Source organism: Sminthopsis crassicaudata, chromosome 2, assembly GCF_048593235.1.
Source record: "Sminthopsis crassicaudata isolate SCR6 chromosome 2, ASM4859323v1, whole genome shotgun sequence".
In the NCBI taxonomy this organism is placed as follows: domain Eukaryota; kingdom Metazoa; phylum Chordata; class Mammalia; order Dasyuromorphia; family Dasyuridae; genus Sminthopsis; species Sminthopsis crassicaudata.
The window spans coordinates 520,588,179-520,614,027 of NC_133618.1; the positions used below are offsets into that span (position 1 = coordinate 520,588,179).

The following is a 25,849-nucleotide window of genomic DNA, read 5'->3' on the forward strand; positions in this document are numbered from 1 at the left end:
ATACCTATCTCACAAGATTGCTGTGAGGCTCAAATAAAATATATTCTGTAAAGCTCTGCAAACTTTAAAGTATTATAAATGTCCATTATTATCATTACTAACATTGTCATTAATGCCACATTTTAGAATTGGGAGTTCAATGGGTTCCAAATCTAGCTAACTTTTTCTAAGTAGCCCACATCTTCCTTTTTTTTTTTTTTTAAAGTAATAACAACTTGAAAGACTGTCAAATGCTTTCACAAAATCTAGGTAAACCATATTACCATACTTCCTTGATTAACCAGTTTAGTGACACTGTCAAATACACAACTGAAGTCAGGTTTATATGTATTGTTCCTGATAGTCATACTAATAACTATTATTGTCATATCCTTTTCTAAATGTAATTATCTTTAGAAATTCATTCCTCAGTGATTCCCATCACTTCTGGGCTGACTTCCACAGTAGAAGTTTAGGTCATGAGAGCTTATTTTATCCTTTTCTTTTAACAATGTGATGATACCTGCCCTTCCCAAAACTATTTCCAGCCTTCCCCTTTTCTCTTTATCACAAATTCTATGACATCACATTTAAGTTTCCCATCATTTCCACTTCAACAACCAGTTCTTTCCTGCTGTTGAAGATCAAATCCAGAATATGATTTCCTTACTTTGTTTCCCTTGCCTTTTGGAAGATGAAATTATATTAAATCAAGCTGAGAAATTATTAATTACTCTACCTTTGGCAGAAAGGAAATGGAAATTTCTAATCATTATGATATCATGCCATACTTGTAATGTTTATTTAATTCAGTTATTTTCATCTTTTGGGTCCTCCAATAAGAAAACTGCTTCTGTTTCTACCTCTAGTGATCATCAGTATGTTTTTCTAGTATGTTTCCTCCATCTAACTCCTGGATTTATTCTATTCCTCTCCATCTTCATCCCTGTTTTTATATATCTTGTCCTCTTTTAAGTAATATCCTTCTAGACCTATATTGTAGTCCATCTCAGTAATAATAATGAAGCAAAATTTTCCTTCTTTCATTAGGATCTCTGTTGCTCACTTTGTGCACAGAGATTTGAGACTATAGGTTTTTGTTTCCTATAAAACTTCAGGGTATTTCTACTGCTCATCTTTTTCCCCACACTTTAAAACAAGGGTCAACAGTCTATAGCCCATAAGCAAAATCTAACCTGCTGTCTACTTTAATGTAGCCCATGAAAAAATATAGTTTTACATTTTCACATGTGACTTTATTTAAAATTAAAATATAAGCTTTCCTTCAAGCTGCAAAATTCAGCTTTGAAAGCTAAACAAGAAAGTTAAGTCAACTGGAAAAAGAAAACTAATCAGACAGTTGAAACCAGTAAACATCTAGAACACTGCAAAAAGAGAACACAACTTTATTCAAAAATTTAAAACACATTCTTAGAATATGGATTGTATGACAACAGGTAGCAAGGCTAGATTTGGCTCATGAGCTGCAGTTTGCTAACCACTGCACTAATGTATCTTAGGCTATGTTTTTCTTCAACTTTAGATATGAAATACCCTTTGCACTTAAAAACGTTGAATTTATCTGATTTTTATCAGTCAGTATTCTTTCTTTAGATATATATAGTCAAGGGAAGAAACTAAAAACCCAACACAATACCACATATTCCTATATAGTCTCTCAGTTCTAACGTACTTAGCCATCAAGGCTTAAATTCACAAAATCAGTCATAATTTTTCCCACTTTTGTTTTTACCAATCCTATAGTAATATTTTATAGCATCTTCTCATCTTTCCTAATAAATTCTAATATCTTTCCAGGATAGGAGTATGTCTTACAAATTTATTTTCCATAGCATTTAGCATGATGTCTTAATATTTTAAATCTGCTTAGTATAAAAGCAGTTTCAAAATATTTTCACCAATTTACCTCATTAAAGCCTAATAACCTTAAACAAGAAAAGACATATGTCAAAGTGGACAGAGAGATAACTTCAGAGTCAGACAGACCTGGATAAAAGTCCTGTTTCTAACACATACTGCTGGCTAAGTCACAGAAGGTCTTGGTGCTTTAAATAATTCTCTAAGACTCTTAAGTTGTAAAACAATTACTAAATAGCATTACTAATTGCTCTCAGTCAATTTCTTACACCAATGAAATCAAAATAAGTAAACAACAAACAAACTACAAAATGGCCCCAAACTAAGCCTAACAGATGAGGAATCTTACGGTTGAACAAATTGTAAGGAAGTTGCAATATTTATTGAAATACTAAATAAATTAATGATCCTAAGAATTTCCCAAAGGAGAATGGTGAAATCCAGTATACAGGATAATCCTGATGAAATATATGGAAGATGAAGGGATCAAAGATCATACACATTCTTAAAAATAAAGATCCAATATGATACATGCTCAAATTAGCCTCCACTATGCACCCGTGTACATGGTCTCCTTCTCAATAATTTTTAATGTTCTAATTAATTGTTTAAATTCCATTTTTCAAAAAAAGGAAAAAAATCAAATTCTTTACCTTCCTGGGAGGCAATCTCCTGTGGCAAATCCTCAATAAAATCTAAGGGCATCTCTATTGGCTCCTCAGATCCTGGAAGATTGTGGTCTACAGTGAAACGCCCTTTCTTTTCCTCTCTCTCTTTCAAAATAACCTAAAAGCAAATAACAGTACAGAATAGAAAAGAATCAGCTTGACAACACAACAGTTCATATGAAATAGATCTGGGTATTTGAGGTGACCATAGCCTCATTAAGAAACAGAAATACAAAATGGTTTCTGGAAAATGTTGGAAATACTCAGGAGCTGTTGGAATACACAGAAGCCACCTGACAGTGGCTGCTGGAGATACAACCCAGACCTGCAGAATGAATCTCCTCTTGTGAGAGGATGACACAAGGAGGCTGCCCTGAAACTCCTTCAGATACTGTGATCCACAGCTGTGGAGGCTCTCGGGGGAATTGATCCATCCCTTAACAATTTCCCATTTTTTGCCATTCCCCATCCAACAGTAAGCATCAGAAGAATGAATCTGGACCATTAGGAAGAATTTAGAGGAGGCAGACTTCAGGTTATTTTTGACAATTAGATTTGGTAAACAATAGAAAATCTACCTTGAACAATCTAATACAAGAAGTATTCATGCAAAAGTTAGATAAGCACCTAATGAAAATATTATACAACTGATTTCTTCATTGGGTCAGGAGCTAAACTAAATAACCTCCCTCTAACTTCAAGATTTTATAAATATTTTTTTAAAAGATTCTATAAATATGATACAGCACCGCATTAAAGATTCAGACTTACAAGTTACATACACTCAAAGAAGAGAGACTATCTACTAAATGAAACTAAAAGAAATGAATTTTCAAATTATTTTAATATAAAAATCTAAAAAAGAACCTGGAATTACAGTTTAAAATGTGCCTGACAAGTTCAAATTCATATTGGTCAGGAAAAACTGCATGTCATATGACATTTAAAAAATTTTAAAGGCCTCAAAAGTTATATGAAATTTTTCTAACTAAATGTACATCCCAGTAGTAACTGATTATATCTAAAAAATTCATATCTGAACATGAAAGACTAGCACAAATATTCCATAAGTAGGATAAATTTTACACCATAATTTATTATACTATAGAAGAGAGTTAGATTCTTTTGGAATGCTTAGTATTCTGCCATTTATTTAATCTTGTAGAAAGTAGCACCAACTTTCCAGTCTTATATTCTGACAGGATTAAAATTAGCTATCACCATTTTCTCCAATCCTAAATCAAATGGCCAACACATAGAAGCAAACATCTAAGAAAAATTGATTGAAAATACTATCACCACTTGGTAATTTAATCCAAATGAATACATACTGAGAATTAGTGTGAGAGGCAATATAGCCAGATAGAGGGCCTGATAAGAGTCAAGAATCCAGACATACTTGGCTTCTGCCCCATATGAGCAGGTAACCAAAGACAAATACATTGATGAAACCACAGGTCCAGACCAAAAAAAAAAAAAGTTTACCTTTTTAAGTGCTGTGGGTCGTTTAAGCTTTGCAATTTCTTTCTCTTTTCCTCTCTTTATTTTGGGAGAAGTAGAGTCCAAAGGGTTAAGAGGTGCCAAACAGGGTTGACTTTTGGTTAAAGACTTTCTGTTGGCAGAATCTTTAGACTGTAAAGGAACAGCACTGACCACTGAAAACAAACAAGGACATTAGTTTCACTACAGAACATTCCTGGAGTCAGTTTCACATGCTTTCAAAATTCCCAATGACAAAACTATAAAAACAAGAACATACTCTTCCGGTGGGAGGAAAAAAGGCAGATAATGATAATAGGAAGCAGCCTGACCCACTGACGCTTTTATCTATATTTCTTATTCTTATAAAGGATAAAACAAGACAAATGTTATAAGCTCAGTATCCTAAACCAATATGGCAACTCAGAAAAATGTTCCTAAATGGGTACAAAAGTATAAAATCCAATAAAATCAGGGAAGTCTGAGGTGGAAAGTACAAAAAAACCTGTCCTGTGGCTCCACAAAACCTCTCTTATCATTATGCTTCCTTCAGCCCCAACTCCTAAATCTGACTTGCTATTTAATGGCAAATTAACCATTTAACACTTTCTTCATTTTTAATCATGCAAATCAATCTTCAGAAAAGCCTTCTCCCCAAACTAAATCTCTGTCTTCTTTGCAATGTGGCGTCCATATTTGAGGCAATATGGAAAATTCTTTATCTGATTTTTTTTTTTTACTGACTGCAAAATGACACCTGACAGGTGAAAGGAATCTACTTTTTCAGTCTCACTGTATATCAACCATTCCCTTTGATTCAATCCAGCAAGAATGAATTAAACACCAGGTACTATGCCAGGCACTGGAGACAAAAAAGACCAAAGAGGTAACCCCAAACCTCAAGGAGCTTATGTGTAGAAAATTAAGTACAAAATAGATACCAAGTCAATGGAGACACAATGGGGCACAGAGCTTTGTTTTGTTTTTGTCATTATAACTTCAGTGAGTATATATATTGGGCATTTAATAAACATCTTCTTGGGGCTGCCTGGGATAAAACATGTTCAAGACCTAGAATAAAATCTAGTATATGACATTTCTAAATCATTCACCTTTCTAGTCCTCTAGAAATAACACTGTTTTAATGATGCATGTTATTATATATGCTATTACATAAGTAATAAACATGCTATTATATACATTTTATATCTATAATGCTAACTTAAGCATCAAATATTAAAAACAAAGGCTCATATTCAAAAACTACATAAAACAGAAAATCAGGTTCTAAATTATATGTTCAAACATTCTGCCCTAGTCCAGTTCCACTACTTATGACTTAATTTGCTAGTAAGTAATAGAGCCTAATCAAAGAACAAAGGGATTAAAAAAAAAAAAAAAAAAAGAAAGAAAGAAATTTCAATGCTATTTCACATGATAATTTTTTTTGTAATGGAAAAAAAGAAAAAATTAAAGAATATATTAGTAATATATGGCAAAGTTTTAAAACAATGACCAAATATGCCAGTATCCTTTTTGATTCTCAGTTGATATTTCATTTAAGACAAGGCGTGCAAAATTTAGAAGACCATTTTATAACAGAAATTGTTTCACAGAAAGCAAGCTAATTTCTTCACAAATAGCTAAAAAATGCATTTTAAATCACCAGTTAGCTTCCACCTAATTAAAGAATTAAATTTGGCCAAATTAATATGATTTTTAAATATATGAGATTTCAATCTATTAGAATTACTTTTAAAGAAATAGACAGCATCCCAAAAGTCTAACAGTTTGTTTCTGGGACATTCTGTTAGTGTGTACTTGAAAAACAAATACACTGACATAGACACACATAAATTTAAATACTTCTATATATTGACATCACTTGACTATATATCATGAAACCAAAATCCTTTCCTCTACATAAATGTCATCACCTGTGTATGATAGTGGTCTGGTATTAGTGATTTGCCGAGCTTTCATTGCTTGCTGTTGCTTTTCCAGAGCTGCTAACATATCCCCTAAATCAAGCTGCACGGGAGTCTTACTCTTTTTGCCAGCTGCTTTTGATAAAGCTTCCTGCAAGATGAACAAAAAAGGTTTACCTATATATACAATATAACATAGGGGCAAATTTAAATTTAAGACTGTTATATTTATTATGTCCCTCCCAATTGTTCTTTCCTTATTAGTTGTCAAGTATTAAAATTTCACAAGTGAGAATTATTTTTTAACAAACCTGTATTTTTTTTTGCTCCATACTGATTTCTGAATATTCCTGAGCTGTGGCAAGTGCTGCTGCTAAAGCCTTTTTCTTTTGACTTTTTGCACGTTTAGGTACCGAAGTTGTAATAGGAATTGGAGTCTGAACTATGTTAATTGGTGAATTTTCAGGTAAATCATCCAACTGAGATTTCCAAAACAAAAACAAAAGAATGGGACATTTAATTTAAGGATTACTTACAGATTCTTGGTATCTGTTATTAGAATTATTTCTTATAAATTATATTGATTAAAATAACATTGCTACAATAAATCAAAGCATCAATATGAATACAATTAAGATAGTTTATAAAGATGTTTTCTGAGACATGAGTTTTTGTAATGACACTATGAGACAATTCCATCTCCATCTCTAACTTCACTAATATACATAAATGTGAAAAAAATTCTATATATTTTGTAGATCAATGTTGACTATGAAAATCCACTTTAAAATTAGTGTCAAGAAATTAATATATAATTTATATGATTTCCCAACCATAAGACAATATACTTCATATTAATATATAAAAAGCAATTGATCTGTTTTATTAATGAAATACTAGTTTTAAAAAACATGCTTGCTAATACATTGCTGGTGGAGTTGTAAACTGAGGGCTCTAAAGCTATGCAAATCCTTTGGTCTGGCAATACCACTACTTTGTCTGAAATCTTAGAAAAGGAGAAAGGATCCATATGTGCAAAAATGTTTGTAGCAGCTTTTTGTGGTAGCAAGCAATTAGAAATTGAGGGGATGCCCATCAACTGGGTAATGGCTGAATAAGTTGTGGTACATGAATGTAACAGAATACTATTGTTCTATAAGAAACTATAAAAAGGGTATTCTATAAGAATACTAGTGCTGTAAGATGAGCAGGCTGATTTCAGGAAAACCTGGAAAGACTTAAATGAAGTGAATGCTGAATGAAGTGAGCATAACCAGAAGAACATTGTATATAGTAACAGCAAGACAGGATTAGCTCTTTACAGCAATCCAAGACAATTCTAAAAGACTTAAGATGAAAAATATCATCCACATCTAGAGAAAGAACTAAGACTGAATGCAAATCAAAACACACTATTGTCACTTTTTTTTTCCTCCTTTCTCATGCTTTTTCCCTTTTGTTCTGATTTTTCTTTCACACCACGACTAATATGGAATTATGTTTAAAATGAATGTACATAACAAGACTGCTTGCTGACTTAGAGAAGGGAGAAAAAAAATTGGATCTCAAAATCTTGCAAAAATGAACTCTGAAAACTATCTTTACATGTAATTGGAAAAAATAAAATACTATTAGATAGAAAAAAATGAATATAAATAAATAAAATATGCTTGGTAATTGAATTTAATACTTGCATTAATGGCTATATATAAAATCAACATTGGTCAACAATTCTGATAGTCTGTCCATGTTTAAAAACAAATCACAGCCAAGTGTCAGTCTTACCACTTTTGCAGAAATTTTTTGTTGAATGTTTTCATCTTTAGCACTTCCAGTATCATTCAGTTCTGTAAATTCATCTTCATCCTAAAACAAAGTAATAAATTTTAAAATAAAAACTTAAAAGAGCACAAACCAATTTAGGAGATATTTTTAATTCTTTAAGAGTGTTTAAAAAGTTTTAAGGTTTTTTTCCCAATCATATTGCCACTATTCAGACCCTCATTACCTATAGCTAAGTGTATTTTAACATTTTCTTCACTGGTCAATTTGCCTTTATGTTCTTCTCTTATGTGAGGAGTCCTTCCTATATACTGTAACCATAACAATCTTCCTAAAACAAAGTTCCTAATTCCCTCATCAAAGAGGTTTAATAGCTTTCCAAATAAGCAAAATGAAAAATATCTAAATATAGCATAGAATTTAAGGCCCTACAAAATGTGGCCCTAACTTTGTTTTATCTCCATAACTCCCCCAATCCTACAATTATCCAAAATAGAATTCATTTTTATGTGAACACATTCTGAGCTTTCTCATCTAACAATTTTGCTGCCCTTTCCTTTTACCCAAAATGATTTCCTTTCCTCACCTTTACCTTTCTTGCTCATATTCACTCCCCAATCACTGTCAAAGTCCTATCCATGCTACTTCCCTCTTCATTTCATATCACTCAGAAGCATTTTGCTATTATCTTTGTTTTCACCTCTATCTACTCAAGTGATCCCATTCCACCTTATCATCTTCAACAAATTGCCACTTCTGTCATCTCCACTCTTGTCTTCAATCTCTGTCTCCTGGGTCATTCACTACTGCCTACAACATGTCTCCCTCATACAAAAAAACCCTCTATCTGTTCTGCCCTTTGTTACTAAACTCCTTGAAATGGCTATCTACCAATAAGTGCCTTCAATTTTTATCCTCTCATTCTCTTAATCCTTTACAATTTAGCTTCCAACTTCATCATTCGACCAAAAGACCTCTCTCCAAAATTGCCAATGATTCTTAGCTGCCAAATCAAATGGCCTCTTCTCAATCCTCATTCTCTTTGACCTCTCTGTCACCTTTGGCACTCAATTACCCTCTTGTCCTTGATATTCTTCTCTAGGTTTTCAGAATATCACTCTCTCCTAGTTCTTCTATGTATAAAATTACTACTTTTGGTGCTTAATAAATACTAGATGACTTAAAACAAAAATTATTTGGAAAAAGAAACACATTTAATTCTACTCATAATTTACTAAACAAATATTGAAATAAACAAGCAAGATACTACTTAACATAGGGCTTTAAAAATTCTGATATCGCCTTAACCCTCTCTCATAAATCCTCATCCTTGATGTGACATAGAATGTCTCCAGCCATCAGTACTTACTCTTCTTTCTCCATGTCAAGACCAAACTCTTTATCTATGCTTTAAAACCCAAATCCTCACATTTTCTTCAGCAAATTACCCTCCTCAATCATCCCTACTCCCTCTCTTTCCACTTCTTCATCTTCCTTGTCCCCTCTTTCTTCTTCCTTTTCATCTCTTCTCTTCTCTCTCTTCAATATCTCTCAATCTACTAGTTTTTTCTCCTCTTCTTCCAAACATCCCCATCACCAATGTCAAAAAAAAAAAAAAAATCCTTAGTACTTCCTACTATCTACTAATTAATTATCTCTACTAGCAGCACTTTAATCTCTCCTATCATAGCCAAACTTCTTGAAAAATCCTTCTCTTCTCAATTCCCTCTACATCCTCTGCAATTTTACCTCTGACCTCACTCAATAAGAGTTTTCTCCTTAGTTTCCATATTAACTACCAAAAATGACAGCCTCTTCCTCAATCCTTATCTTTCTTGACACTGTTGACCATCTTCTCCTCTCCTGAAAGTGTTTTCTCTGACTTTTTTTCTGGCACTATTCTTACACGGTTCTGCTCTAAGTTTCCCTTCTCAATTTCACCATCCATTATCATACCCACTGTGGTATAGCCAGCTGAAAAAAATGGAATGTAAACAGCATTAACCTTATCTCAAATGACATCTGTAACGTCTTTCTTTAACTTGTTCAGTTTTTGCAAAAAGACTAAAGTTAGTCCCTATTTGTCATTTTCAAGTAGGGAATTTTTTGGTTTTACTTTTTAATGGCATAATAATAATGTTGGCCTATTAAGCATAATTGGTATTTCAAATTTGAACCAACACACACACACACACACACACACACACACACACACACAACAGACAAAATAATGTTAAGAATACAGAATTTAGAATCCAAAAAGTATGTTTTATAAGTTTTAGTCCCTTCATCTGTAAAATGAGGAAATGCATTCTTTTCATCACTAACATTTTATTCCTAAAAAGGTAATTCTCTCATCCACAAGAAATTTAAAATCTAAAAGAAGACATAAATTTAAAAATATTATTTGATCAATGTATACTTAATAACCTCCATATCAGATGTCACATTAAGCACTGGAGAAATAAGTATCAAGAATTAAACAATTCTTGAGAGATTAATTTTAAAAAAAAAACAAAAGATCCAAAATAAATGTCCCATGGTAGAAATAACAAACATCATACAAGGAAAAGAGAATACCTCAAAGTATAATGGGTCAGGACTTGGTTCTACTCTGTGAGATTGACTGCTTAATGGTTTATTGTCTTGTCTCTTCTGCAAACTTTGTCTTCTTTCTGAGGATGTGCTATGTCCACGACATCTGAATCCAACCTAAACAAATTCCAAAAACAAAAAACTAAAATTTCATAATACTAAACTTTTAAAATAACTTAATTTAGTACAATAATCATAAATATAAATACTAACATACAAATGTTAACATGCTCTTTTCAACATTCACTATCACCAGTATTTTTAAATTGTACTTTAAAAAAAATCTGTTTAAATCTGGAATTTACAGGAAAACTGATAATAAAAATAACTTCTTCACTAAAACACACTAAAATAAAATGCTATTCATCTGTCTGCAATATAGCAAAATACTCAGTTTAAACACAGCCAAAATAAATAGTAAATCTAAAATTAGCATCGATTTTCAGATCACCTTTTTTGAAGTACTCAATTTATTTTAGTGTTACATTCCCTTACCTAGAAAAATTTTAAAGAACTAAAAACTGTAGTCTCTAGGTTATATTGGCTACCAAAACTTTTAACTAAACTCAAACAGTGCAATTACTGGACTAAGAAAGACCTTGAAAGGAAATGCTTTTATACATGCCTTGAATTCTTTAATCTGAAAGCAAACATATGAGGGTTTTGAAACATTTTTCTACTCTTAGAAGCTGGTCCTTATTTCTAAGAGTGAAGATGAGAAGAATACTGACTTTTGTGTTGTAGGCCTCGGTCATGTTAAAAGTAAGAATATGCCAATACAATCACGATCTGGGAGTTCTGCTAGCGTAAATGTGGCTCTCATTAAGCTGCTAGACATATGACAAGGGCCAAATGAAAATATCAGGCTCTAGAAAGCAGAGTTAAAAAGACTGGAAAACACAGCATGAAATTACCTGGGATCTAATTCTATCTCTGAGACACTGGGAAAGTCATTTAATTTTTCTGGGACTCAACTGCCTCATCTTGTAAAATACAAAATTTGGATGAGCCATTTAAGATTTCTTCCATTTCTAAAACTTAGAGACTATGAGTTTAAAAACAATAGATTTATAACAAATTGTTCCTCTTCACAAAATCTTAATCCAACATTTCATCATGTAGAGATGACTAAAGGTTCTAAAAAGCAAAAACCAAATTTAATCATATTATAGGTTTGAGAATTTCTAATAAAGATGGAAGATAGGGAAGATAGGGTAATAGGGATTACACAGAGCTTCTTCAGAAAAACAAAGACATATGATTTGACTACTATGATAAATGATGAAAAAAGACAAAAATAACCAGACCCTAGTTTTTAGATATCAATATTAGAAATATTCTATTCAAAGTGATATTCACTTGAACATTATAATTCTCCCAACCCTGCCTGTCTTATCATATCTTTTTCCAATGATTTCCTTTCTCTTCATAAGCTCTCTCTAGCATGCTGCTACAACCAAAATGAAGTTTTGCATTTCTGAAAAACTTAGTAAAATTGAAATTTACAACCTAAAAAATACGAATTTTGGCACTTTATACACTTTTAAAATATGGCAATGAAACTTATGAGAGTTAATAATGTCTTTCATTTAGGTTAGAAAAAATTACTTGGGTTTGTTAGACAGTTTTAGTGGCCCTCAAGCCCGATGAATCAAGAGAATGATCTGGCAACATTGATTAGGTTTCATTAAGAGTTCAAAACTAGGAAGGTACATAGTTATGATTAGACCTCACTTGTAATATTCCTCTCAGTTGTTGGTACCACATTTTAAGAATAACATTAATAAGATTAATAAGATTAATCAGGAGTACCCAGGATTGTAAAAGACCTTGAGTCCATGCCATCTGGGAATCAGCTAGATGAAGTAAGGATATTAATCATGGAGAAGAAAAGGACAGTTATCTTTAAGTATTTAAAGGGCTGCTATATGAAAAACAATTAGACTTGTTTTGTTTGGCCCCAGAAGACAGATCTAGAGTAAATGGTGAAACTGCAAAGAATAATTTTAAGCTTCATTAAGGAAGGAATTTTTAACATTAGCACTATCTACAAAAGTGGAGAAGGCTCTCTTGGGAGGTAGTAGGTTCCCACCTCCTCATTTGAGACCTTCAAGAAAAAGCTGAATGGATTTCTTGGATTACAGGAGTTCTTTATCAACTTCTGACACTGGGAAAAAATACAGATCATGAGGATTTTCCCAAGTCTGCCATTCTACCAATATTTATCTGTTAATAAAAACTAAAGAGTTATTTAAAATTCCTGCTTTTTGAAAAATAGGTCTTTTGCTAAAAGATTTTCTATAAACAACAATAATTTGTTCTTACAACAGTAACTACAGATCAGTTTTCAAGAATGATTTCATAGGGGCAGGTAGGTGGCACAGTGGATAGAACACCAGCCCTTAAGTCAGGAGGACCTGAGTTCAAATTTGGTCTCAGACACTTAACATTTCCTAACTGTGTGATCCTAGGCAAGTCACTTAACCTCAACTGCCTCAGCCAAAACAAGTATGAATTCATAGTAATGATACCTAACTATCAATGTTGCCAAGTTTTACCAAAACCAAACAAAAACAAAGATTCAGGTAAGCAAATCACCTAGACAATTTATCACTCAATTAACATCAACAAATATGATTATTTTTTCTTTAGAAACAAAAATGCAATTTTAAAATTCTAGATAAGTTTATTACACCTCAAACTAGTTATCACTTTAGCAATTTAATAAGCATCTGTTGCCAGGGGTTTTAAAAAGCCTAAACCCTCAACAGAAAGAAGTTCCAGGTGTCATTAATTCTGCTTAAGGGCAGGAGGGGGACATAAAAGAACTGATTTTTACTAATAAGGACAAACTGGCTGCTAAAAAGCAGAAATGATAGGAAACATCTGGAGGAAATGACCATGCCATATTAAAGCTCGTAACAGTCAGTAAAGAGAAATTTGGGCAGAGTTTGATGCCCACCCTAGATTTTGGATATTCAATTTTCAAAATTCCAAATTAAAGTAAAAACACTCTACCTAAAATTTTTTAAGGAAAGCTAGCCCAAGAGATGGTACCCTCAATTAAAAAAAAAAAAAAAAAAAACATTCTGTCAATCTTTGCAAAGAAAAAGAAGTTGTATTTAGAAACTAATATGAACATCCAGGGAATTCACTAAATAATTTTGCTTTTAAAAATATTTGTACATAAAATGGAAGCAAATGGAAGTAACTGACAATGAATACAAAGAGCATAGCACTGTACTGTACTATGAAAATGGGGTCAAGAATGCTAAAACTTAGAACAAGTTAAAAGTTGTTAAGTGTTGAAGGTAAGAAACAAGAGATATTTTAAATGTTATTTTGCAGATAAAATAAAGACATAAGGAAGGGAAAGAAATGTTATTTTGTCTTTAAAGAGAAAATAACTTTATATTCTTTCAAGGAAGCAGCTACTTTTCATCCAAGAAGTTATACTATGTTAGGAGAGAGATTATCCAATAAGAATCACAGGAAAAATTAGTAATTAGTAATTTCTTGCTGAAGGCTACTGAAACAGATATCTGTAAATCTCATTAAAAAAAAAAAAGTCTCCTACCTTCCCAGGGTAGTCTGCTTCTTTCCCATGCAAACCTAAGGCATTTTTTAAAAAACCACCCAAAACTTGTAAAATGAAATTATTATATTCAGTTCTCACCACTCACACAGGCACTGTCAGAAAAAAAATACAATCTAAAAGAAATTGTAAAATATTTCACTTGAGTAAAAAAAAAAAAAAAAAACCTGAAGGCCTTAGAAGTACCAGCCTTGTTTCTATCATTTCTATTCATCAAAAAAAAGTAGATTTGGGAAACGAAAAATTAGTTTCAGAAATGAATCTTTCTTGTGGCTAAGAATATAACAAATTCCTAAACGAGGACGGCACCTAACAATAACTGATAAGGATATTCTTGCCTTGCAAATTTAATCAATGAACTTTAAGCTGAAAATGGAAAGGTGAAGGAGAAAGTTCTATAAATATAGGAAAAATAGTTGAAGTTGAAATCTACAGAAGATAAATCCAAAAAAGAAGTCAGCAATAAAACCTAAGCCTCAGTTGTCTAAGTATTGGTATTAGCAAGATTTACTAGGGGCCCTAAAATATGGAGACAAATTTGACTTAAGAATCATATAAGATCCATGACTAGAATGTGACTAGAAAAGTTTTAGCTGAAAGAAAAGATGATAGATTATGGGGGTGGAAGGAAAGAAAACAGGGGAAAAGGAGAAGAGCAGTATGTATATTAAGAAGATCTAATTGAGGAGGAAATCTAAGAATCAGAAAAGAACATATGGATGAAAATCAACAGATAAAAATAGAGGCAAGATTTTTTTACATTAAAAAATATGAAGAATCTGTGAAATCTCTCTTGGAAAAGAACCAATGAGAAAAAATATCTAAAAGATGCAAGTAGAAAAAAGGGGATGAAAAGAATCAAGAGTTCTATAATTAGTAGGAAGTAATAATAAGATCAGGTGAGGAGTAAGAACACTTCATTTTTTGACTTAGGAGAATGACTAAAGATGTTGGGATGGTATTCCTCATTCAAAGGCCTCAATCTTTTAGTAAAGTAGAAGGTTAGATCACCTATAAATCTGAAGGGTTGTAGTACAGTTGGTTTTGGAAGAGTCTCTATGAGGAATAAAATAGAAATGGGCAAAATAGGATTTTGGGATAGCATTGACTTTCAACTTATATTCTATGACACAGAAGTTACCTGTGAATTATTTCTTTGCTCAGTTTGCCTTCCACCTCTAGAAAACGGCTGACTTTTTTCCATCCAAGGTTTTTTCTGAGTTGCCTGAGAAGTTACATTGGACCAACTTGTCCCACCTACAAGGGATAATAAAGATTAAAAAACAAACAAAACAAAACAAAACAAAAAAAACAAAAACAAAAACAGGGGGATAAGAGTAGGGGAAGGAGAAGAGCAAAATTATGTCTTATGTTTTATAATTAAATTAAAATCTATATCAAAGTCAGACACTTTAATTTCAAGAATAGAATATAACAAAGTTGGGGGGGAAATTTTTATAACATTCTTATTTTGAACACATATTGTATCTTGCCATACACTTTTAAGTTTTCTAATTTGCTCAGGAAAGACATCTAAGTTAACATTAACTTTTTTGGAAACTTTGTTTTTTGGGGTTTTTTTCCATTTTCAAGTCTCATAGAAAGAGGAGCAAGACAGATGAAACAACATGGAGATTAATAGCAAGTAGATGATAGTATCAGAACACTTAGATAAATACCTGAACATATTGATGGTTCCACAAGCTGAAAATAAGGGGAAAAAAAAGTTAGAGTTTGCCACTTTGAAATAAACACTTTTAACTTTGCAAAAACCTTCACACCATAAATATAGCACACTCACTACAATTTTAAGAAAAAATTCCTTCTATTTACTACTTTAATAAATTTAAAGGAAAAAGTATATTCAATATAAAATAGGTGTTCAACTGTCATCCTCTCATTTCCATTAGCAACTATTAGAGAAAGTAAATATCTAACCACAGTTACATTCAATAAAGTATATAAATCTAGGCAACGGTTACATACATTAATTGTACCACAATCAATGTTTCTGGAAGTCATCATTGTAGCTTGATTGTTGCTGTGTTTGGGGCTACAGTAACCACTATCACTGTCAATGTCAGCTTCGCTAGCACCTTGCTCACTAGAAGATTCTGCTGTAGGATGGGATGATCTCCTCCTTCTTCCTTTTGATTTCCAAAGCATTGTAGAAGTACTCTCTGAAAGAGACTTATTAGCAATATCTGATGGAAAATCTGAAAAGTAAAGAAAGCATAACAATTCTTTATAGCAAAATGTCATTTTTATAAATATAAAAGTTTACAAATCATTACAAAATAAAATGGCTAGTTGTAAAAGAAAACTGCAGGTATATATCAGTTCTTTAAAATGTAGACCAAAAAAATTCATCCCTTCTAAAGTCAAGCATCAATGCTTTATCATAGTAAAAAGGTGATTTTTGTAGGCTACTTTAGCAGAGTCCAGCTTTGAAAGGTTTTGACTAAATTGAAAAAGCTTTTTCTGTGAAGGTGACTGTGAATTATACTGGTCAACTGAAGACTATCCTGCCCATATGCAGACAGACTCATCATAAAGAGGTTGGCCTCAACAGATTAAACACTCAAAAGATCAGTCAGCCTTGGACAACCATATAGTAAAGTACAAAACTTCTAAAACATGGGTCATAACTCCATATGGGTGCTGGTAAATGAATGTGAGGGTCACAATGTTTTATTGTCAATAAATATTTGATTTGTATTGCCTATTTTATGTACCTACATATCTGTACTCATATAAAAATCTCTTAGGCAAAAAGGGGTTGCAGGAGGAAAGAGTTTTAAGTCTTGATACAGCTGATAAAACACTAGACCTAAGTCAAGAAGCCTGAGGTTTGAATCTTGCCTTAGATACTTACTATTTATAAGGCCCTGGGCTGGTGACTAGACAACTCTGAACCTCAGTTCTCCATTTATAAGATAAAGGGATCAGATTTATCAATAACCTCAAAGGTCTTTCCAGCTATATATCTATGATCTCTATTCTATAGTGAGGATGGTGAAGCATCAAAAAAGGAAACATAAAATGCTAAGAATTTACAGTTTTAGACAATCTACAAAATGTTAATTGTTGGTACTTAAAAATGTGACCTTTGTCCAAAACAAATGAGTTAAAACAGACAAGAAACTATTTCACGAAATTACATAAATCCACATTCAGTTATCTACAAGATTATTAATTGGTTAACACCAACTGCACTACATACAGCTATGGAAGTTCCAAACAGAGCTATTTAAAAAGCTGTTGATGCTTTTAAAATGGGAAATGGTCAAGAGTAAAGGCACTGACTCTTAATTGGTGCAAAATAGTTAAAATGACGCAGTCACAAAGGCCCAGAAAGACCTCAAGCAAACATAGGACTTCCCTGCTAAACAGAGAGAAGGAATAACCAAGGTTAGTTAACACTGGTTTAGAATACAAGCTTATTTGCAAAATACTATTGAGAACAATGAGCAAAACTTTTTTCAAAACAACACAAAGCAGTTGAGAAAATGACTTGACAGATCATTCCAAGAACATTCATTGATGAAACTGGAAATAGGACAAAACAGTTATTAAATGGAACAGGTTTTATCCAGAATTTTTATAGTAATCTATTCTCATGAATAAATGTCTTTTTTATCATCACACTATTCTTATTAGAAATGGAACCTTAATACCCAATGTATAAGTGTCAATGATAAAAAAAAAAAAAAAAGAACTTGTGAAGAATGGATAGACCCAATCAAGAAATCAGCAACAGAGAGAGTTCAATTTTAAAGGAACTCAGGGATTGATTTAGAGAAACTCAAACAATCGAACACTCCAAGACTACAGGGTTCTTTTGCCAAAAAAGAGATTAAAACATTAACTATTACTAACTCTTAATTCTCTCATCTATATAAAATTGCAGTGAGAATGCAACAGACGTGTATTAAAAAAATACCCGATATCTGAGTATAAGGAAGTTTTTTGCAAACTTTTTTATATAAACTATATTTTTATAATCACACAATGAAAAAAAAGCATAGAAAATAAAATTCCATTTTATTATAAAATAGCAGACATAATACCAGAAAATGCAGTTTTGAAAGTACCTTTTAAATATGAGAACATTAAAATTACATATAGTTATAATAGTTGCAATTATGAAAATAACATTGTTCAATGGTATGAAACCATAAAAGCCATGTGAAACTATGGAAAAAGTACTTAATCTGGATGAAAGGAGAAAGAGGACAAAAGGAACCTAGTGTTTGATAAATCCAGACTCCAGCCTTGGGAATAAGAGTTCAATATTTATAGCAGCACTTTTTGTGGTAGCAAAATATTGGAAATTGAGAGAATGCTTATCAATTGGGGAAATGGCTGAATAATCTGTGGTATATGAATGTAATGGAATATTATTATGCAATAAGAAATGATGAATAGGCAGATTTCAGAAAGACTTGAACAAACTGATACAAAGCAAAAACGAGCAGAACCAGCAAAACATCATGCACAGTATGAACAATACTGTGTGATGATCAACTAGGATAGATTCAGCTCTTCTAGGTAACATAATGATCCAAGACAAATACAAAGGACTCACAAAGGAAAATACTATCCATAACCAGATAAAGAACTGATGGATTTGGAATGCAGATTGAAGCACATTTTTTTCCACTTACTTTAATTCTTTGCTTTTTTTTTTTTCCTTTTGATCTGTTTCTTCTATCATAACTATGAATAACATGGAAATATGTTTTATATGATAGCACACGTATAAACTAGATCACACTGCCTACCTTCTTCAGAAGAGGGGAGGGGAGAGAGAGAGAAAACTTTGGAACTCAAAATCTTATAAATATGAATGCTAAAATTTTTCTTGTCATGTATCTGGGGAAAAAAATAAAATACCATTATATTAACAAAAAATGTTCTTAATCTGGAGTCAGAACACCTAGTTTCAAACCATTCCTCTATAGTTTTACTAACTGGGTGACCTTGCATTGTGTAACTCCCATAATTTCCAAAAGCCTCAGAGAGTTTGCACATATATAAAATGAGGCTGAATTAAATGGATTCTGAGTTCCCTTCCACTCTGAGTTATGATCTGCCTACTGTGTTTGCTATTGCCAAGGGAAAAATACCACATAAAATTCAAACAAAAGGATTCACTGGTCCCATCTTATTAACTGCTAGATCCCTAGAACACTATAAAGACTTCTCAGTGAAATCCACTGTAGTGCAGGCAAAACAAAATGGATGAAAAATATACTCTTTGCCCAGTCCTGTAGCTGTACAAGGCAGAGTACCTTGTTTGTCCAACAATATGTGTATTGTATCGGGGATAGGCACTGCAAATAAAATCTAGGTTCAGAATTGAAGAGAAAAAGGAAAAAAATAAGACAGACTGTATTCAAAAAACTTAATTACTTCTAATAATCCCTATCTGTTTTCAGCTACAAAAGCCCATCTTTAATACAAACATTTATCCTAATAATGAAACATTCCAGTAACAGAAGAATTAAAATTACCAACAACCCAAAGGGCAATGGAATGATTTGTAGTGGAAGTGTGACATATACAGCATGTTAGTTATGATGATTTGTAAGGATGTTGTATAAAAGATATTATCAAAAACACATTTGACCTGAAAACAAGGTGTGCCATTCATAAACAAAGAACAGAATAAGAACAAAGCACATAAAGCCTAAGGAATTCTCTGAGACCTTTAAGATCTTAGATGAATGAGAGGAAAACCTCCAGAGCAATGAATAATCTCCCTATGGATGTACTATGGGACAAGAATAATATAGAATGAGAAGATATGGAGGAGCTGCAATTTACTTCAATGGAGGAAGTGATATCACAATTTCAAAATACTATCCTTTACTGAGCTTAAAGACACAGGAAAAAAAGATGAGACTTAAAATATGACCATTTTTGAACTGTAGTGACCAGTCAGCTGTAAATTGATCTGAATTAAAATCTTTTGATTGATCTGAATTAAAATATTTTATATAGCAATCAACTCTAGAAGCTGAGTTCATTAATTCAAGAGCTGAGTTCATTAATTCAAGAGCTGGCATTTAATGTTCTTCACAGCATGGCTCCATACTAGCCTTATAACACATTATTTCCTTTCACATAAACTAAAGTCATCAACTCCCATAGATTCAATGATTATCTCTGTGTAGAAAGATGCCTCCTGAATCTAGTCTTTATCTCTCTCCAGAGTTCCATTTCCATATCTCCAACTTTTTGTTGTTCTGTCATTTCAGTCTTACTCTTTGTGACCCCATCTAGGGTTTTCTTTGTAAAGATAATGGAACAGCTTGCCATTTCTTTCTCCAATTCATTTTACAGATGAGGAAACTGAGGCAAACAGATTTAAACAATTTGCCTACGGTCACATGGTAATAAGTATCTATGGCAAGTTTCAATTCAAAGCCAGGCCTGGCACTCTACTGACTGCCCCACCTAGCTACCCTGGATTTTCAGATCTTCAGGTCATCTCAAACTAGATGCTAATATGAATCTCAAATGCAACATGCCCAGAATATAATACATCTTTTCTCTGAAATCCTGAACTTCCTTACTTCAATTGATACAAACACCATCCTCCCAAGTCATATAGGCTCAGAATTTCACTGTAATCCTTGACAGCACTATCATTTACCTCACATCCCCAATGAGCTGCCAAACTCTTTGTCTATTCTACCTCCACATCAAATCTGTCTTCTCATTTCCACTCACACAGTCACCATTACTGTAGTATATGGACTCTTAACACATCTCACCAAGGATTTTGAAAAAGCTTCCTGTGGGGAGTAAAATACAATAAAAGGGAAATAGGAACCTCGTTCCATGCACAATAAGTTTATTAACAGTGATCATGTAACTAGCAACAAAGCACAATTAACAAAGCAAGTCAGACTGGCCCCTTCAGTTAAGGCCAGTGCCCCTCTCTCAAGGAGAAGGGAAAGACCATTTCTTGTGAGATGCAAGAAAAGTGGTGGGGTATTTGGGGAGCCTTAGGATTAGCTACAGGTGAGGAAAGTTGGGTCCAGACTTCAAATGTGGCTTAGCATACACCTCCCTGACAATAAGGGAATGTTAACTGTTTTATGGGCCACAACTACCTTTACTAATCTTACTTAACTAGAAAATCAAAACCACTTAAACCAGGACCCCTCTCGTTAGTTGCCCCTGAGGGAGATCAAACATCTCTATCCCAAAAAGGAAGAGAAAGGACAGACGATTAGTTGTTGGGGAGGAACTCCAGATTAAAATGGATTTAAAAATTCCAGATTAAAATCCCAAATAAAACCAAGGGGCTAAATACTGGAGTTTGATTAACATCATTACAGCTGGGAGCCTCATTCTGAACTGGGTGAGTTCAGCAGATGCTAACCATTATAAAAATCAATACTATATAAAATCATTACATTGAAAAATCAATGCAGTAGAGATCAGAGGAAATATTAATTTCTATTTTTTCACACTTCTAATTGGTTTTTCTGCCTCAAAGACTCCCACATCATCTTCCATATAGCTATTAAATTGCCTAAAGCACAGGTTTGACTCCTCTTTTTCTACTTAATATACTCTCTGGTAGCCTTCTATTTTCTTTAGGATAGAATATAAACACTCCTTTTCAATATTTAAAATTCTTCATAACCTGGTCAAATGCTAATTTTCTAAACTTTATGATTCAAATTTTCTTTGAGTAAATAACAAAATTTCACTGTTTAAAATTTTATATAAACCAAGGTTCTTAAAAAAAAAAAAAAAAAAGGTCAGTGCCAAAAACCAAGTACATAACAACCATCTTAAAATAACAAAACAATCTGTGCAGACAATGGAGGAAGTTTAAAAAATAAAGGAAACAGATTGTGGCTCCCTACTTCCAAGGAATTTTATAAATTAGCAGACCAAATAAAGGTAAGAATGGGAAGGATTTCTACTGAGTATTATTTTACATTATACTTTTAAAATGGTATAAGCATTTTTAAAAATTCAGATTTCACTTTCAGAAGTCTAGAACTTTTTTATCTACCCCTTCTCTTACCTGTTTGCTGGGAAGCATCCACCAGAAGCACAATTTTTGACCGATTATCAGGTCCTGCAGCATTGGTTTCTTTTTGAGTAGCTACGCTTTTAACTGGTGGCCTTTTACTTTTTACATGTTGTTGTAAAAGCTGCTGCTGCTGATTTAAATTGAAAAAATAATATACTACTTCAATAAAACAATACTACAAAAATAAATACAAGTAAAATTGGAATAGACTAGATCAGAGAGTCAAAAAAGTCCATAAAATTCTGAAATGCTAATCAGATTAAAATGCAATTGGGAATGCTTAATAAAATAAATAAAAAGACAAATACAATATACAGTTAATTTGTGATTTTCTAAATCACTATAAAGGCAGGGATCCTTGATAATTGATTGATTTTTTAAATCTCCTTTTATCTACAGAATACTATTATAATAAGTATTTGACACAGTATGTGAAAATAGATCACCTTACCAAAAAGTTGAATTTTTGTTTCATTAATATATACTTATCATTGGGTAACAATTTTCTCCTGAGAATGAAAAATTATAAGATGATTTCTGCTAAAAAAGAAAAAACTCTGAATTCCTTTTACATGGTTATTCTTTGCTTAACATACACTAACTTGATGGAATTTTGAAATTGAAGAACTGAACTTACTTATTAATTTCCTCAAAAGTAGTATCTCTCTCATTTTTTGGAATGTGGGCCTTATGTGCTATCTATTACCTTACTTATACTATCTTGTGGCCTTGATCCCTTAGAAATTCCATACGGATGACCATCAATGCAATATAGATGACCTGGGACAGAGGCAGATCCAAAGCTTTGTACAGCAGCTGCTACTTTTAGTTTCTACTCCTTCCACCCCCTTCAAAAGCTTACTATAATAGATGAAAGCCTTTTCATTGGTCAGGGAGAAAGTACTGGTTCTCTCCTGTGCTCATGTAAGTGGCAACCAAGAAGTTATCTTTCAGGTTTCAATTCTATTCAAGTGATTTGCAAGACATGATTTTTAATGGCTAGTAGAAAAAATAAGGCTCTTCTATCAAAAAAACCACCTTAAAACAATTTGTTGTCTCCTTTGTCACAAATTAATCTTCAACAAATTCACTTGTGCTCTTAAGGACTCCATTAATTCAGGGATATTTAGTCAGAGCCAGAAGCAGGAAAAGGGGAGAGGAATTGCTCTGTTTCAAAAGATGTTTTTGAGCATGTATCTTTAGTTTTGATAATAAATATGATATTTGACTCACTTTCCTTACTCCCTGGCTAGCCAATTTTACCTAATTTAATTATACCTAGAAAGGGTGATTCTGTTGGTGTTGTTAACAATGAGTAACCCTATTAATGATTTATCTTCAGTTTAAAAAAATAAAAGAAAAAACTCTTCCCAATGACTGTACCCAATTGCATATTCAAAAGACCTATACAGAAGGTCAACTTGAACCACTTTTGTCTAACAGTTAAGTAACCAGATGATGGAATATATAAAAAGGGAAAGAAAAGACAAAAGCCCAATCCTTGAGATGGAGAAAAAAATTGGACCAAAAGGAGTAGTTCAGGACACAGAAGGGAAAAGAATGAGCGAGACATTAGTTCCAAATTTATTTAAATTCCTTTGAAAGACTATTCAATATTCCTGAGTTTGACTTCATTTCATATGGTTTAGGAAAAAATATTTCCTGCTAAATATAATGGATTTTTTATTTAAATCAATGAGAAAAAACAGAATGTTGACAAAAATTCACATTTATAGCTAACTTTGATGAAAATGTATTTTTCCTAATATAAAGCAGTTATAGAAATGCTTCTTTCCTTATATTGCCCAGCATTTTATGACTTAATTTTTTCATTCTATGAAATGACATAAACATAATCAAACATAGGATTGAAAGGCAACAACTTGAGAATAATTCTTTAAAATATCATCACATGATCAACTGTGATGGACTGGACTCTTTTCAACAATGAAGGGATTGAAGACAATTGGCTTGTGATGCAAAGTGCCATCCCCATGCAGAGTGAGAATTACAGAGCCTGAATGTGAATCAAAGCATAGTTTTTTTCACCTTTTTTTTGTTTGTTTGTTTGCATGGATTTTTTTTTCCTCTCATGATTTCTTTCCCTTTTGATCTGATTTATTTATTTATTTGTTTTGCACAGCATGACGATTATAGAAATATGTTTAGAAGAACTGCACATGATTGTCTGCTGTCTTGGGGAGGGGCACAGGAGAGGAGAGGAAGAAAAATTTGGAACACAAGGTTTTGCAGAGATGAATGTTGAAATCTATCTTAGTATGTATTTGCAAAAATAAAATACTATTAAAATAAAAAGAAGAGGAGGACACATTAAAGAAAAAACATCACAGTAGATAAAGATACCAATTAATCAGATGCGACCTTTTACAATCCCAGTTATTATTTAATTTCCAATTCTCACTACTACATTTAGTGGATTGCATTAAAATATTTATTTTTTGCTTAGCATGATCCTAAGCAAATATTAAATAATTGCTTCACAATAATGTAGGTATAATATAAATTCTGAGTTATTAATTTAAATCCTTTGGAAGCACAAGGATATTGTGATTACATAAATTTATATGAAAGATTAACGAAAAGCATAATAACGAAGTCCCCATATAGAGGCTATTGAAAATAAATGAATGGTGGGGAAAAAAATTTAATAATTGTCATTTGTCCTTGTGTATGATGCAACAGATATGTCTTTTGTCCAGGATCAATCTAGCTAAATTTGGAGAGGTATATCACCAAGTTGGTGACAGGATGATAAGCTTTTATACCAAATGAACTCTCAGAATTATCAATCAAGTCAGAAAAAGACTAGAGTTTGGAGTGTTGGCAGAAATACCTACACTGACCAAAAAAAAGACAAAATATGAAATAAATGATATGTGCCCGGGAACATGGTGAAAGAGCCTACCAAAAAATTTCACTTACTATACCATATACTATAGTTTAAAACCAAAACTGTTGAATTATTTGCACCAACAATAACAAAACATACACAATTTTAAAGAAGACAAAGTATTTACTTACTTTCTGCACAATGGGACCTCTGTTACTACTTCTACTTCTGTGGCTGGACAGTGGAAAGACTTGTCCAAGCTGATTTGGACGGTCAGTGCATTCAGTAGGAATAGTATTTAAAGTATTTGCTGTTGGAAAGGTGCTGGAATAAGGTGTAGGAAAAGGATGATAAAATCCCATAACTTGGGCACATGGAGCTGGCATCAACTGGTAATATGTATATTCAGTAGAAACAGGTGGCTGAGCAGATATAATGGGATAAGCAAGGTATGGCCCTGGAGGATTTGGATTTGGTTGCTGCCATCGTAAGTCACTGTTATATAAAGGAAACTGTCTGTAAAACCAATAGGAAAGGAGAAAAAATTTATCAAATTCTTTAATAAATCTTTTTTTAAAATCATGTTTAAGATTTAAAAGTTTTTTATCTAAATTTAAAGTCTAAGACAAAAACAAGTAATTTTTCTATTATGAAAAAATTAGTTCCTTAGAACCGTCATGTAATGCTAGCATGGGGAACAAAGTTTCCTTTCCTTGCTCTAGTTACTCAAATGTTATATGAATGTGAAAAGATTAAACATAAATTCAATATAACTTCTAACAGTTCAACTGTATCAACTACATTTGCTTAAACCTGCAATTTTCTTATGTTCTCACTGTTTTCATCTTAAAATCTCTGACAAACATTTAAGCAACTAACTACTAGATCTACCAACCAATTTCAAAAGCTGTGTGGCAGGATTCTGTAAAGATTTATGCCAAGGTTATCACCATATAAGATTGCTCTTTTGTTTTTTCATTCCTTTTTCATATTCTTCCCTTAATAACATGGATGGATACTCTTATATGCCAC

The 25,849-nt window shown here is 32.5% G+C and overlaps 1 protein-coding gene across 2 annotated transcripts in view; it reads right to left on the reverse strand.

Annotated features, from left to right (window-relative positions):
- The window catches only part of SECISBP2L (SECIS binding protein 2 like), a 70,832-nt gene that overhangs the window by 34,427 nt on the left and 10,556 nt on the right, over window positions 1-25,849 (reverse strand). The window contains exons 3-13 of one of the 2 annotated variants that reach the window (XM_074294456.1): window positions 25,009-25,333; window positions 21,958-22,093; window positions 15,891-16,120; window positions 15,584-15,608; window positions 15,046-15,161; window positions 10,295-10,426; window positions 7,718-7,798; window positions 6,244-6,411; window positions 5,942-6,083; window positions 4,011-4,180; window positions 2,511-2,643 (exon numbers count right to left, since the gene is read on the reverse strand). In XM_074294456.1, coding sequence (XP_074150557.1) covers window positions 2,511-2,643; window positions 4,011-4,180; window positions 5,942-6,083; window positions 6,244-6,411; window positions 7,718-7,798; window positions 10,295-10,426; window positions 15,046-15,161; window positions 15,584-15,608; window positions 15,891-16,120; window positions 21,958-22,093; window positions 25,009-25,333 — 1,658 coding nt within the window. Of the gene's footprint in view, window positions 1-2,510; window positions 2,644-4,010; window positions 4,181-5,941; window positions 6,084-6,243; window positions 6,412-7,717; window positions 7,799-10,294; window positions 10,427-15,045; window positions 15,162-15,583; window positions 15,609-15,890; window positions 16,121-21,957; window positions 22,097-25,008; window positions 25,334-25,849 lie in introns of both variants that reach the window. The other variant, XM_074294455.1, reaches the window with a different exon arrangement.